This window comes from Schistocerca gregaria, chromosome X (genome assembly GCF_023897955.1).
Source record: "Schistocerca gregaria isolate iqSchGreg1 chromosome X, iqSchGreg1.2, whole genome shotgun sequence".
Taxonomy (NCBI): Eukaryota; Metazoa; Arthropoda; class Insecta; order Orthoptera; family Acrididae; genus Schistocerca; species Schistocerca gregaria.
In genome coordinates this window covers 512,814,288-512,830,403 of record NC_064931.1, presented here as the reverse complement: position 1 = coordinate 512,830,403, position 16,116 = coordinate 512,814,288, and the positions used below count along the sequence as shown (strand labels likewise).

The following is a 16,116-nucleotide window of genomic DNA, read 5'->3' as shown; positions in this document are numbered from 1 at the left end:
ACAGAGGCGGGCTGGTGAGACATCAAGTGGGCAACCACACTGTTAATATTGGAACAGTGTTGAGGCTCGATCGAGAGACAGCCTGGTGGGCCAGAAAGTGCGCAACAGGTCATATGATACCAGCTTGTTGTTGAGGAATGAGAGTGAGGTGTGCTGGTCAGCCAACAAGTGGGCAACCACGCTGTTGATATTGGATTAGTGTTAAGGGCTCAAGTGAGAGCCAGGCTGGGTAGCCATCAAGTGGGCAACAGGCCATGTCATACCACCCTTCTGTGGAGGAAAGAGACTGAGGCGGGTTGGTGAGCCAGCAAGTGGGCAACCAAGCTGTCAATATTGGAGAAGTGTTGAAGATCAAGCGAGGGACAGGCTGGTGAGCCAGCAAGTGGGCAACAGGCTATGTCATACCACCCTGGTGTTTAGGAATGATATTGAGGCGGGGTGGTTAGTCAGCAAGTGGGCAGCCACGCTGTTAATATTCGACCACTATCGAGGCGCAAGTGAGAGACAGGCTGGTGAGCCAGGAAGTGGGCAACAGGCCATGTCATACCAGCCTGGTATTGAGGAATGAGACTGAGGCGGGCTGGTGAGCTGGAAAGTGGGCAACCACGCTCTTAATATTGGACCTGTTTTGAGGCTCGATCGAGAGACAGGCTGGTGAGCCAGGAAGTGGGCAACAGGCCATGTCATACCAGCCTGGGGTTGAGGAATGAGACTGAGGCGTGATGGTGAGCCAGCAAGTGGGCAATGACGCTGTTAATATTGGACCAGTGTTCAGTATTGAGCGAGATACAGGCTGGTGAGCCAGCAAGAGGGCAACAGGACATGTCATAACAGCCTGGAGTTGAGGAATGATACTGAGGCGGGCTGGTGAGCCAGAAAGTGAGCAACCATATTGTTATTATTGGACCAATGTTGAGGCTCGAGCGAGCAACAGGATTGTGAGCCAGCAAGTGGGCAACACGTCGTGTCTTACCAGCCTAGTGTTGGGAATGAGACTGAGGCGATCTGGTGAGCCAGCAAGTGGGCAACCACGCTGTTAATATTGGAACATTGTTGAGGCTCGAGCGAGAGACAGGCTGCTGAGCCAGCATGTGAAAAACAGGCCATGTCATACCACCCTGGTGTTGAGGAATGAGACTGAGGCGGGCTGGTGAGCCAGCAAGTGGGCAACCAAGCTGTCAATATAGGAGAAGTGTTGAAGATCAAGCGAGGGACAGGCTGGTGAGCCAGCAAGTGGGCAACAGGCCATGTCATACCACCCTGGAGTTGAGGATTGAGACTGAGGCGGGCTGGTGAGCCAGCAAGTAATTAACCACGCTGTTAATATTGGACCAGTGTTGAGGCTCGAGCGAGAGACAAGTTGGTGAGAAAGCAAGTGGGCAACAGGCCAAGTCATACCAGCCTGGTGTTATGGAATGAGACAGAGGCGGGCTGGTGAGACATCAAGTGGGCAACCACACTGTTAATATTGGAACAGTGTTGAGGCTCGATCGAGAGACAGCCTGGTGGGCCAGAAAGTGCGCAACAGGTCATATGATACCAGCTTGTTGTTGAGGAATGAGAGTGAGGTGTGCTGGTCAGCCAACAAGTGGGCAACCACGCTGTTGATATTGGATTAGTGTTAAGGGCTCAAGTGAGAGCCAGGCTGGGTAGCCATCAAGTGGGCAACAGGCCATGTCATACCACCCTTCTGTGGAGGAAAGAGACTGAGGCGGGTTGGTGAGCCAGCAAGTGGGCAACCAAGCTGTCAATATTGGAGAAGTGTTGAAGATCAAGCGAGGGACAGGCTGGTGAGCCAGCAAGTGGGCAACAGGCTATGTCATACCACCCTGGTGTTTAGGAATGATATTGAGGCGGGGTGGTTAGTCAGCAAGTGGGCAGCCACGCTGTTAATATTCGACCACTATCGAGGCGCAAGTGAGAGACAGGCTGGTGAGCCAGGAAGTGGGCAACAGGCCATGTCATACCAGCCTGGTATTGAGGAATGAGACTGAGGCGGGCTGGTGAGCTGGAAAGTGGGCAACCACGCTCTTAATATTGGACATGTTTTGAGGCTCGATTGAGAGACAGGCTGGTGAGCCAGGAAGTGGGCAACAGGCCATGTCATACCAGCCTGGGGTTGAGGAATGAGACTGAGGCGTGATGGTGAGCCAGCAAGTGGGCAATGACGCTGTTAATATTGGACCAGTGTTCAGTATTGAGTGAGATACAGGCTGGTGAGCCAGCAAGAGGGCAACAGGACATGTCATAACAGCCTGGAGTTGAGGAATGATACTGAGGCGGGCTGGTGAGCCAGAAAGTGAGCAACCATATTGTTATTATTGGACCAATGTTGAGGCTCGAGCGAGCAACAGGATTGTGAGCCAGCAAGTGGGCAACACGTCGTGTCTTACCAGCCTAGTGTTGGGAATGAGACTGAGGCGAGCTGGTGAGCCAGCAAGTGGGCAACCACGCTGTTAATATTGGAACATTGTTGAGGCTCGAGCGAGAGTCAGGCTGCTGAGCCAGCATGTGAAAAACAGGCCATGTCATACCACCCTGGTGTTGAGGAATGAGACTGAGGCGGGCTGGTGAGCCAGCAAGTGGGCAACCAAGCTGTCAATATTGGAGAAGTGGTGAAGATCAAGCGAGGGACAGGCTGGTGAGCCAGCAAGTGGGCAACAGGCCATGTCATTCCAGCCTGGTGTTGAGGAATGAGACTGAGGTGGGCTGGTGAGCCAGCAAGTGGGCAACCAAGCTGTCAATATTGGACCAGTGTTGAAGATCAAGCGAGGGACAGGCTGGTGAGCAAGCAAAGGGGCAAAAGAACCATGTCATACCACCCTGGTGTTGTGGAATGAGACTGAGGCGGGCTGATGAGCCAGCACATGGGGAACCACGCTGTTAATATTGGACCAGTGTTGATTCTCGTATGAGAGACAGGTTGCTGAGCCAGCAAGTGGGCAACAGGCCATGTCATACCAGCCTGGTGTTGAGGATTGGGACTGAGGCGTACTGGTGAGCCAGCAAGTGTGCAGCCACGCTCTTAATATTGGACCAGTGTGGAGGCCACAGCGAGAAGCTTGCTGGTGAGCCAGCAAGTGGGCAACAGGCCATGTTATTCCTGCCTCGTGTTTAGGAATGAGACTGAGGTGGCTGGTGAGCCATCAAGTGGGCTATCACGTTGTTAATATTGGACCAGTGTTGGGGCTTGAGCGAGAGACAGGCTGGTGAGCCAGCAAGTGGGCAATAGGCCATGTCATACAACCCTGGAGTTGAGGATTGAGACTGAGGCGGGCTGGTGAGCCAGCAAGTAATTAACCACGCTGTTAATATTGGACCAGTGTTGAGGCTCGTGCGAGAGACAGGCTTGTGAGCCAGCAAGTAGGCAACAGGCCATGTCATACCAGCCTGGTGTTGTGGAATGAGACTTAGGAGGAATGAGACTTAGGCGGGCTCGTGAGCCAGCAAGTGGGCAACCACGCTGTTAATATTGGACCAGTGTTGAGGTTCGAGCGAGAGACAGGCTGGTGAGCCAGCAAGTTGGCAACAGGCCATGTCATTCCTTCCTGGTGTTGAGGAATGAGACTGAGGTGGCTTGTGAGCCAGAAATTGAGCATCCTCGCAGTGAATATTGGACCAGTGTTAAGGCTCCAGCGAGAGACAGGCTGGTGAACAACAAGTGCGCAACAGGGTGTGTCATACTTGCCTGGTGTTGAGGAATGAGAATGAAGCGTCCTGGTGAGCCAGAAAGTGGGCAACCACGATGTTAATATTGGACCAGTGTTGAGGCTCGAGCGAGAGACAGGCTGGTGTGCCAGCAAGAGGGCAACAGGCCTTGTCATACTAGCATAGTGTTGAGGAATGAGAGTGAGGCGTACTGGTGAGCTAACAAGTGGGTAACCACGCTGTTAATATTGGACCAGTGTTGAGGCTCATGCGAGAGACAGGCTTGTGAGCCAGCAAGTAGGCAACAGGCCATGTCATACCAGCCTGGTGTTGAGGAATGAGAATGAAGTGTCCTGGTGAGCCAGAAAGTGGGCAACCACGATGTTAATATTATACCAGTGTTGAGGCTCGAGCGAGAGACAGGCTGGTGTGCCAGCAAGTGGGCAACAGGCCTTGTCATACTAGCATAGTGTTGAGGAATGAGAGTGAGGCGTACTGGTGAGCTAACAAGTGGGTAACCACGCTGTTAATATTGGACCAGTGTTGAGGCTCGTGTGAGAGACAGGCTTGTGAGCCAGCAAGTAGGCAACAGGCCATGTCATACCAGCCTGGTGTTGAGGAATGAGACTTAGGAGGAATGAGACTTAGGCGGGCTCATGAGCCAGCAAGTGGGCAACCACGCTGTTAATATTGGACCAGTGTTGATGCTGAAGCGAGAGACAGGCTGGTGAGCCTGCAAGTGGGCAGCAGGCCATGGTTGGTTGGTTGGTGTAGGGGATTAAAGGGACCAGACTACTATGGTCATCGGTCCCTTGTTCCATAAAATCTAAAAACACCCGAAGAGAATAAAAAACGAACAAGAGGAAAGACAGCAGACGAAACAGGGCATGAAATACTCTGACTGAGACCAGACAAAACAAATTAAAACACACAGTGTGGTTGGCCGACCGTAGAGAAAAAGAGGGAAAGCCAACCACCAAGAACACTTTAAAAACTCAGTTTAAAATCAGAGGCTAAAAGCCAGAATCAACACTAAAAAACTCAGATTAAAAGATAAAAAACCCCTGCCCGTATAAAACACAAAACCAAGTCCACCATGGCAGAGTCATCTGATAAAAGAGCAGAGAGCGTGTCAGGAATTGCAAAAGTCTGCCTGAGCATGGTTAACAGGGCGCACTCCGACAGAATATGGACCACCGTCAAGGACGCCCCACAACGACAAAGAGGGGGATCCTCACGACACTGTAAATAACTGTGCGTGAGTCGGGTGTGGCCAATGCGGAGCCGACAAAGGACAACTGAGTCCCTGTGGTTGGCTCGCATGGATGACCGCCACACAGTCGTCGTGTCCTTGACGGCACGGAGTTTGTTAGGGGTGGTCAGACTGCGCCATTCAGCATACCAAAACGAGAGAACTTTGCGGCGTAATACTGCCCGCAAATCAGCCGCCAAGAGGCCAATCTCCAGAGATGGCGCACTGGTGGCCTCTTTCGCCAGGCGGTCAACAGTTTCATTGCCGGGTATACCAACATGGCCTGGGGTCCAAACAAAGACCACAGACCTGCCGCTACGAGCGAGAGTATGCAGGGACTCCTGGATAGCCATCACCAGACGAGAACGAGGGAAACACTGGTCGAGAGCTCGTAAACCGCTCAGGGAATCGCTACAGATAACGAAGGACTCACCTGAGCAGGAGCGGATATACTCTAGGGCACGAAAGATGGCGACCAGTTCAGCAGTGTAAACACTGCAGCCAGCCGGCAATGAACGTTGTTCAGAATGGTCCCCTAGAGTTAGTGCATAACCGACTAGACCAGCAACCATCGAACCGTCGGTGTAGACAACGCCAGAGCCCTGAAATGTGGCCAGGATGAAATAAAAGCGGCGTCGGAAGGCCTCCGGAGGGACCGAGTCCTTCGGGCCCTGTGCCAAATCGAGCCGAAGGCAAGGGAGAGGCACACACCACGGGGGTGTACGCAGAGGGGCCCGGAAAGGAGGTGGAACTGGGAAACACCCAAGCCAGGAAAGAAGCTGCTTGACACGTACGGCGATCGGACAACCCAACCGGGGCCGACGTTCGGGCAGATGAACGACTGACTGCGGGAAGAGGACACGATAATTTGGATGCCCGGGTAAGCTAAAAACATGGGCAGCATAAGCAGCCAGTAATTGTTGGCGTCGTAACCGCAGTGGAGGGACACCTGCCTCCACAAGTATGCTGTCCACAGGGCTGATTCGGAAGGCACCAGTGGCAAGGCGTATCCCGCTGTGGATGATTGGATCCGGCACCCGCAACACAGGTGGGGATGCTGAGCCATAAGCCAGACTCCCAGTCCAGACAGGACTGGATAACGCCTGGTAAAGCCGTAGGAGAGTAGATCGGTCGGCGCCCCACCTGGTGTGGATCAGGCATCGCATAGCATTTAGATGCCGCCAACACGCCTGTTTAAGCTGCTGAATATGAGGCAGCCAAGACAACCGGGCATCAAAAACCATCCCCAAAAAACTCCACCACTTTAAGAAGCTCGCCGTCAAGATAAAGCCGCGGCTACGGGTGAACAGTGTGTCGCCGGCAGAAATGCATAACGCAGGTCTTGGCTGCGGAAAACTGAAAACCATGCGCTATAGCCCAAGACTGCGCCTTGCGGATTACGCTCTGTAGCTGACGTTCAGCAGCTGCAATGCCAATAGAGCTGTATTAAAGGCAGAAGTCATCAGCATACAGGGAAGCGGAGACAGTATTTCCCACGGCCGCAGCGACCCCGTTAATAGCTATTAAAAACAGACACGCACTGAGAACAGAACCCTGTGGCACACCGTTCTCCTGTACTTGGGAGGAACTATATGAGGACGCGATGTGCACGCGGAAGGTACGATACGACAGAAAATTGCGGATATAGATCGGCAGAGGGCCCCGAAGACCCCATCCATGAAGTGTAGAAAGGATGTGATGACGCGATGTTGTATCATAAGCCTTCCGCATGTCGAAAAAGACAGCGACCAGATGCTGACGGCGTGCAAAGGCAGTACGGATGGCCGACTCCAGGCTCACCAGATTGTCGGCAGTGGAGCGGCCTTTACGGAACCCACCCTGAGACAGAGCCAGAAGGCCTCGAGACTCCAGTACCCAATTCAAGCGCAGGCTCACCATCCGTTCAAGCAACTTCCAAAGAACGTTGGTGAGGCTAATGGGACGGTAGCTGTCCACCTCCAAAGGGTTTTTCCCTGGTTTCAGAATGGGGACAAGACTTTCCCGCCATTGCAACGGAAACTCACCCTCGACCCAAATGCGGTTGTAAAGGTCGAGGAGGCGTCGCTGGCAGTTTCAGCATCTGAGAGTGGATGCTATCTGGCCCAGGAGCGGTATCAGGTCAATCGGCGAGGGCACTTCGAAATTCCCACTCACTGAATGGAACATTGTGCAATTCAGGATGGTGAGTGCGAAAAGAAAGACTCCGACGTTCTATCCGCTCCTTAATGGAGCGAAAGCCCAAGGGGTTGTTGGCAGAAGCGGAATTCATAGCAAAGTGCTCTGCCAAGCGGTTTGCAATGACGTCGGAGTCAGTACAAAGTGCTCCATTCAGTGAGAGCGCAGGGACACTGACAGGGGTCCGATAGCCATAGAGGCGGCGAATCTTGGCCCAGACCTGCGATGGAGTGACATGGAGGCCAATGGCGGACACATACCGCTCCCAGCACTCCTGCTTGCGTTGGCGGATAATGCGGCGGGCTCGCGCACGCAGCTGTTTGAAGGCGATAAGGCGGTCGATTGAGGGATGTCGCTTGTGACGCTGGAGGGCCCGCCGGCGTGCTTTAATCGCTTCAGCGATCTCAGGCGACCACCAAGGCACAGTCCGCCGCCGAAGGGACCCAGAAGAACGGGGAATGGCAGATTCGGCGGCAGTAACGATGCCGGTGGTGACCGATTGAACCATTGCATCAATGGCATCGTTAGAGAGAGGCTCAATAGCGGCAGTGGAGGAGAACAAGTCCCAGTCAGCCTGATTCATAGCCCATCTGCTAGGGCGCCCAGAAGACTGACGCTGTGGCAGTGACAGAAAGACCGGAAAGTGGTCACTACCACACAGGTCGTCATGCACTCTCCATTGGACAGACGGTAAGAGGCTAGGGCTATAGATGGAAAGGTCAATGGCGGAGTATGTGCCATGCGCCACACTGAAGCGTGTGAAGGCACCATCATTTAAGATCGAGAGATCGAGCTGCGCCAATAAATGCTCAACGATGGCGCCTCGAACAGTTGCCACTGACCCACCCCACAGATAGTTATGGGCGTTAAAGTCGCCCAGTAACAGGAGGGGTGGAGGCAATTGAGCTATCAGAGCAGCCAGGACATGCTGCGCGACATCACCATCTGGTGGAAGGTAAAGACTGCAGACGATAACAGCCTGAGGCGTCCACACCCGAACAGCGACAGCCTCTAAAGGTGTGTGGAGAGGTCCAGACTCGCTGTGGAGAGAGTTCAGGACATATATGCAGACGCCACCACACACCCTTTCATAAGCTGCCCGGTTCTTATAATAACCCCGATAGCCATGGAGGGCGGGGGTTCGCATTGCCGGAAACCAAGTTTCCTGCAGAGCAATGCAGAGGAAAGGGTGAAGGCTGATAAGTTGGCGGAGCTCAGCTAGATGGTGGAAGAAACCGCTGCAGTTCCACTGGAGGATGGTGTTGTCCATGGCTGAGAAAGGCTTGACGGTACTCGGAAGGGAGATTACGCCACTGGGTCACCTGCTGCCTCCGATTTAGCACCTGTGATAGTGCTTTCCATGGCGTCTGATGGACCGGCGAGAACGAGGTCCTCAGCGGACCCCAGAATCTCTACCGCATCCTCAGACGCAGAGCTGGAAGGTTGCGGTGGGATGGCTGCCACCGCGAGTTCCTTGGGCTGAGAGCTCTTCTTGGGTTTCTCACGCCGTTCCTGGACTCGCACCGGCTGGGAGGGCTTCACCAATTCAGTCTCTGGGACGGAGGAGGATCGTGAAGCCCTACGCTGATTGCGGGCACTTACGCCATTGTCGGTCGTCAGGCTTCTCGCTGGCGGAAACCTGGGAAGGGAGGGACCCAAGGGACCCCTTGCGAGCGTGAGAAGCCGAAGAAGTTGGACACTTCTCCGGCTTAGAAGTGGGGACGGACGTCCCCGATGGGTGGTATGGTGTTGCTCTTGAGGTAGGTGGCGCAGGAGCAACCCGGTGGGTAGAGCCCCCCACTGGCGAGGGGGCAGGAGGAGTTTTACTACTCGTCGATCCGGCCACAATTGGAGAAACAGACGGGGCTAGCACAGGTCTTGTAGCAGCAGCAAAGGAAGATGTCATTCTCACAGGATGGAGTCGGTCGTATTTCCTCTTGGCCTCAGCATAGGTTAGTCAGTCCAGGGTCTTGTATTCCATGATTTTACGCTCTTTCTAAAAAATTCGGCAGCCTGGCGAGCAAGGTGAATGGTGCTCCCCGCAGTTGACACAGATGGAAGGCGGGGCACATGGAGTGTTGGGATGTGATGGGCATCCGCAATCTCGACATGTGAGGCTGGAGGTGCATCGAGAAGACATATGGCTGAACTTCCAGCACTTAAAGCACCGCATTGGGGGAGGGATATAAGGCTTAACGTCACATCGGTATACCATCACCTTGACCTTTTCTGGTAAGGTATCCCCTTCGAAGGCCAAGATGAAGGCACTGGTAGCAATCTGATTTTCCTTCGGACCCCGATGAACGCGCCGGACGAAATGTACATCTCGGCGCTCTAAATTGGCTCACAGCTCTTCATCAGACTGCAAAAGAAGATCCCTATGGTAAATAACTCCCTGGACCATATTTAAACTCTTATGGGGTGTGATCGTAACGGCAACATCCTCCAACTTGTCACAAGCGAGTAACTGTCGTGACTGGGCAGAGGATGCCGTTTGTATCAGGACTGACCCAGAGCGCATTTTTGACAAGCCCTCCACCTCCCCAAACTTGTCCTCTAAATGCTCGACGAAGAACTGAGGCTTTGTGGAGAGAAAAGACTCCCCATCAATCCTCGTACAAACTAAGAAGCGGGGCGAATAACTGCTACTGCCATCCTGAGACTTACGTTCCTCCCACGGTGTGGCCAGGGAGGGGAACGTTTTCGGATCGTACTTCTGAGAAATAAACTGAGCCCGAGAACGCTTAGAGACTACTGGCGGCTGGCCACCAGCAAGAGAATGTACCACGCTTCATTGCGCGTCATCCACCCTGATGCCACCTACACCAAACAAGGGCCCTCCCCACAGGCGCCACCCAGCCACGGCAAGAGCCACCTGGCAGGATGGCCGTTGCCGGGAGTCCCGATACCCCAGGAGGATAGGCATCTACTCCTCGGCATATGTGGGGAGTTAACAGCACAGGCATCAGTAGAGCGATCCCTGTGTTGTCAGGGGGCTACAACCAACAGGGTACATGGCGGGCCCACCACAATGGACTGGCTACCGTGCTGGATGTTAGGTAACATGTGGTCCATGGTCGCCGTCGGTGCAGAAAGAGGCACTGCACAGTGCAAGGTGTTATCTGCACGCAGAAAAAGCGTCATGCCCAAGAGATGGACAGAAGACAGGACTGCAGTTCAACGGTGTATAAGCTGGCGAAAGGTCTGATAGCAAGATGGACACAATGCACCAAGTAAGGCGCCCTTCCCCAATCGGTTAACTCTTCGGAAAATTTTGAGAGATGGAGTTAAAACCCAAAAGAGGACCATCATATAAGGCCGAAAAGTTTAAGACTCCTTTTAGTCGCCTCTTACGACAGGCAGGAATACCGCGGGCCTATTCTAACCCCCAAACCCGCAGGGGGCACCAGGCCATGTGATACCAGCCTGGTGTTGAGGAATGAGATTGAGGCGGGCTGGTGAGCCAGCAAGTGGGCAACCACGCTGTTAATATTGGACCAGTGTTGAGGCTCGATTGAAAGACAGGCTGGTGAGCCAGCAAGTAGGGAACAGGCCATGTCATACCAGCCTGGTGTTGAGGAATGAGATTGAGGCAGGCTGGTGAGCCAGCAAGTGGGCAACCACGCTGTTAATATTGGACCAGTGTTGACGTTCGAGCGAGAGACCATCTGGTGAGCCAGCAAATGGGCAACAGGCCATGTCATACCAGCTTGGTGTTGAGGAATGAGAGTGAGGCGTGCTGGTGAGCTAACAAGTGGGCAACCTCGCTGTTAATATTGGACAAGCGTTGTGGCTCGAGCGAGAGACAGGTTGGTGAGGCAGCAAGTGGGCAACAGGCCATGCCATACCAGCCTGGTGTTGAGGAATCAGATTAAGGCTGGCTGCTGAGCCAGCAAGTGGGCAACCACACTGTTAAATTTGGACAAGTGTTGAGGCTCGAGCGAGAGACAGGCTAGTGAACCAGCAAGTGGACAACAGGCCATGTCATAACAGCCCAGTGGTGAGAAATGAGACTGAGGCAGGCTGGGAGCCAGCAAGTGGGCTACCACGCTGTTAAGATGGCACCAGGGTTAAGGCTCGAGTGAGAGACAGGCTGGTGAACCAGTAAGTGTACAACAGGCCATGTCATACCAGCCCAGTGGAGAGGAATGAGACTGAGGCAGGCTGGGAGCCAGCAAGTGGGCTACCACGCTGTTAAGATTGGACCAATGTTAAGGCTCGAGCGAGAGACAGGTTGGGTAGCCATCAAGTGGGCAATAGGCCATGTCATACCAGCCTGGTGTTGAGGAATGAGACTGAGGTGGGCTGGTGAGCCAGCAAGTGGGCCACCACGCTGTTAATATTGGGCCAGTGTTGAGGCTCGAGCGAGGGAAAGGCTGGTGAGGTAGCAAGTCGGCAACATGCCATGTCACACCAGCCTGGTGTTGAGGAATATAACTGAGGCCGGCTGGTGAGCACAGAAGTGGGCAAGCACACTGTTAATATTGGACCAGTGTTGAGGCCCGAGCGAGAGACAGGCTGGGGAGCCAGCAAGTGGGCAACAGTCGGTGTCATACCAGCTTGGTGTTCAGGAATGAGACTGAGGCGGGCTGGTGAGCCAGCAAGTGGGTCACCACACTGTTAATATTGGACCAGTGTTGAGGCTCGAATGAGATACAGGTTGGTGAGCCAGCAAGTAGGCAACAAACCTTGTGATACGAGCCTGGTGTTAAAGAATGAGAATGAGACGGGCTGGTGAGCCAGCATGTGAGTAACCACGCTGTTAATATTGGACCAGCTTAGAGGCTCGAGCGAGAGACAGGCTGGTGAGCCAGCAAGTGGACAACAGGACATATCACATCAGCCTGATGTTGAGGAATGAGACAGAGGCGGTCTGGTGAGCCAGCAAGTGGGCAACCATGCTGTTGATATTGGACCAGTGTTGACGTTCGATCGAGAGACAGGCCGGTGAGCCAGCAAGTGGGCAACATGCCACGTCATACCAGCTTGGTGTTGAGGAATGAGAGTGAGGTGCGCTGGTGAGCTAACTAGTGGGCAATCACGCTGTTATTATTGGACCAGTGCTGAGGTTCGAGAGAGAGACAGGCTGGTGAGGCAGCAAGTGGGCTACAGGTCATGCCTTACCAGCCTGGTGTTGAGGAATAAGATTAAGGCTGGCTGCTTAGCCAGCAAGTGGGCAACCACGCTGTTAATATTGGACCAGTGTTGACGCTCGAGCGAGAAACAGGCTGGTGAGCCTGCAAGTGGGCAACAGGCGATGTCATACCAGCCTGGTGTTGAGGAATGAGACTGAGGTGGGCTGGTGAGCCAGCAAGTGGGCAACCACGCTGTTATTATTGGACCAGTGTTGACGCTTGAGCGAGAGACAGGTTGGTGAGCCAGCAAGTGGGCAACAGGCCATGCCATACCAGGCTGGTGTTGAGGAATGAGACTGAGTCGGGCTGGTGTGCCAGCAGGTGGGCAACCACACTATTAATATTGGATCAGTATTGACATTCGAGAAAGAGACACGCTGGTGTGCCAGCAAGTGGGCAACCACGCTCTTAATATTGGACCAGTGTTGAGGCTCAAGCGAGAGACAGGATTGTGAGCCAGTAAAGGGGCAACAGCCCTCGTCATTCCAGCCCGGTGTTGACGAATGAGACTGAGGCGGGCTGGTGGGCCAGCAAGTGGGCAACCACGCTGTTAATATTGGACCAGTGTTGAGGCTCAAGCGAGAGACAGGCTGGTGAGCCAGCAAGTGGGCAACAGGCCATGTCATACCAGCCTGGTGTTGAGGAATGGGGCTGAGGTGGGCTGGTGAGCCAGCAAGTGGGCAACCACACTGTTAATATTGGACCAGTGTTGAGGCTCGAGCGAGAGACAGGCTGGTGTGCCAGCAAGTGGGCAACAGGCCTTGTCATACTAGCTTAGTGTTGAGGAATGAGAGTGAGGCGTACTGGTGAGCTAACAAGTGGGTAACCATGCTGTTAATATTGGACCAGTGTTGAGGCTAAGCGAGAGACAGGCTGGTAAGCCAGCAAGTGGGCAACAGGCCATGCCATACCAGCCTGGTGTTGAGGGATAATATTAAGGCTGGCTGGTGAGCCAGCAAGTGGGCAAGCAGGCTGTTAATATTGGACCAGCGTTGAGGCTCGAGTGAGAGATAGGCTGGTGAGCCAGCAAGTGGGCAACAGGCCATGTCATACCAACCTGGTGTTGAGAAATGAGACTAAGGTTGTCTGGTGAGCCAGCAAGTGGGCAACCACGCTGTTTATATTGGACCAGTGTTGAGGCTCGCGAGAGAGACAGGATTGTGAGTCAGCAAGTGGGCACCAGGCCATGTCATACCAGCTTGGTGTTGAGGAATGAGACTGAGGCGGGCAGGTGAGCCATGAACTGGGCAACCACACTGTTAATATTGGACCATTGTTGAGGCTTGAGCGAGAGACAGGCTGGTGTGCTAGCAAGTGGTCAACAGGTCATGTCATACCAGCCTGGTGCTGAGGAATGAGACTGAGGCTGGCTGTTGAGCCAGCAAGTGGGCAACCACGCTGTTAATATTGGACCAGTGTTGAGGCTCGAGCGAGAGACAGGCTGGTGAGCCAGCAAGTGGGCAACAGGCCATGTCATACCAACCTTGTGTTGAGAAATGAGACTGAGGTTGGCTGGTGAGCCAGCAAGTGGGCAACCACGCTGTTAATATTGGACCAGTGTTGAGGCTCGAGTGGGAGACAGGCTGGTGAGCCAGCAAGTGAGCAACAGGCCATGTCATACCAGCCTGGTGTTGAGGAATTAGACTTAGGCGGGCTCGTGAGCCAGCAAGTGGGGAACTGGCCAGTTCCTGCCAACCCACATGTGTCAGGCTGCAGCAGGTTAGCAGTCTGCAGGAAGTGGCACTGCACATGATACTTGTGGGGTGAGATGGTTTGGGGATTGGCTGTTGGGAAGTCATGCCCAGCCGACTTCCCAATACAAAAATCTGTTGGTCGGTTGGTCAAAGCTGCCAAACATGTCCAATTTGTCAGTCGGTCAGTTTATGGGTGTTTAGGTGTGTTTAATAGGAACTGATGTCAAAATATCATGTATGTTTCCAACAGCACATTTCCAGTAAGCCAAGCTCGACATTGTGAAATGTAAGCTTTCATAGCTGTAGATGTCACAACTCATAAAGCGTTCCAGGCTATTATGCTGTGGTCGAATGCACATCACATTTCAGCCAAATGTTCCATCCCCATCTCCGAAGGACATTTTCAAGGGGAATCATAGCTACTTTAGTGTCTGCTTATCACCCTGGCTCTCTGCTTACAGCAACAATATTCCTTGCACCTGCACAGTGGCATAACGCCACATACTTTGAATTTCTGAGTGCAATTGTATGTTGCCGACTGCTGTTTTTCACTGTTTCTATCACCTAATGATGGAACGCTGGTACACTTCTTCATGGCTGGAATCCAAATGCCATTCTGTCTCATGCCCTCCTCCTTCCTACTTTAATCCTTGGGGTGTTTTATAATCTATATGGCCTCTCTCTCTCGAGCCTTTCATTGTATCCGCTTGTGGTTGCCAGTACTTAAGTCCTATCACAATGAATTGGCAGTCTCCAGGCTGCAAAGTGCGTTCTGCAACAGCTGATCTGTCAGTCTTCCCTTCTACAATTGCCCTTGTGCTCTTCGTGTCATTTTTTGATCGTTCTTTTTGTAGTACCTACGTACGTATTCCCATAACACCATGGAATCGCACCAATTCCTTTTTTTGTGCAACGATTTGTGATCATCCTCGGCCAATTTTAGGTGATCGTGCATTTTCTGAATGGGCTTTTAGATTACCATGACGTTCAGTTTTTTTCAAGATTTTTTCCTGTTCGGTCAGTAAAGTCCTTAATGAAAGGCAGGAAAACTTTCGATTTCACAGGCGCTTGTGCATTGATATGATTCTTGCCTGGCAGTCTTCGCGCTTATTTTACCTCATCAGACGAATAAGCATTCTTGAGCAATACGTAGATGAGATGTTTTAATAGCGCAGCTCTGGTTCGCAGATGTTCCTTGCTACATCCGCCAACGTTTTTATGATGCCTCACTTTTGTTGTGGGTGGTGGATTGATCCCGATATAGGTAATTGTCCGTGTGCGTGGATTTTCGGTAAACCGGCCGCTACCATTTCCTTTCTCGAAAACTAGCCCATCAAGAAAATTTAACATCTGCTTGCCTCCTCCTCCACGGTAAACTGAATCTTCGGATTAATGAGGCTGAGATGCTTGTGGAAACGACTTAGTTCCTCTATGTCATACCATCACAAAACAAACGTATAATCCACACAGCAGAACCAAAATATTTTTTTTTTTTGTTGGCAGGTCCCAGTGCTTGCTTCTCTAATTTTTCCATAAAGAAATTTACTACAACTGGGCTTAAGAGGCTTCCCATAGCCACGCTATCTGACTCTTCATAGAACTCATTGTTCCATTTTAAATACGTTCTGCGATATTTGGAGGAAAAGTCCGTTTCAGCTGTTGCAACGGCTTGAAGCGAGAATGTGGTTATCACCGCTTACAGTCATAAATGTGCAGTGCACCGGCTTTACTGCGGCGCCCACCCACTATGCTTGGTGACGGGGAAATGAGAGTCTTTGTCAGTGACATTTCTTTTTCCATACCTTGCAAGATGGCACGAATAACGTTTATCTTTAATGTCCCTCCGTATAGGTGCGTTGCATTGGCGGTACGGCTCGATCACCGATCTTGGAGGGTGATCGCTAGGAGCCATAGCGACACAACGGCCGCGTCTCCGAAAGTTCAGTTTTCGGCGACACCCGAGTAGCATCATGACTTTCACGCACGGGAGAAAAAGCACAGCGAAACGAACGAACGTGCGCCGTGAGATGAGCGCATGGGGAAAGTTTCACGTACGCGTTTGGAGGAGTCGCATAACACGACCCTCACGGTCCGCGGCGAGAAAGGTCGGAAAAGTGTGTCGCGTCACGTTGACCAGCTCGTACTGCCTCCCGCTTCCTTTGTCTCATTTGGGCTGGTGCGCGACGCACCTTTGCCTAGATTTGGCGCAATA

General features: G+C 52.8%; 1 protein-coding gene across 1 annotated transcript in view; it reads left to right on the top strand.

Annotated features, from left to right (window-relative positions):
- Window positions 1–1,131: 1,131 nt before the first annotated feature.
- LOC126298163 (neural Wiskott-Aldrich syndrome protein-like) overlaps window positions 1,132–16,116 on the top strand; it is a 28,750-nt gene continuing 13,765 nt past the window's right edge. The window contains exon 1 of the mRNA XM_049989473.1: window positions 1,132–1,292. Within this exon, the coding sequence (XP_049845430.1) occupies window positions 1,132–1,292 (161 nt within the window). The remainder of the gene's footprint in view (window positions 1,293–16,116) is intronic.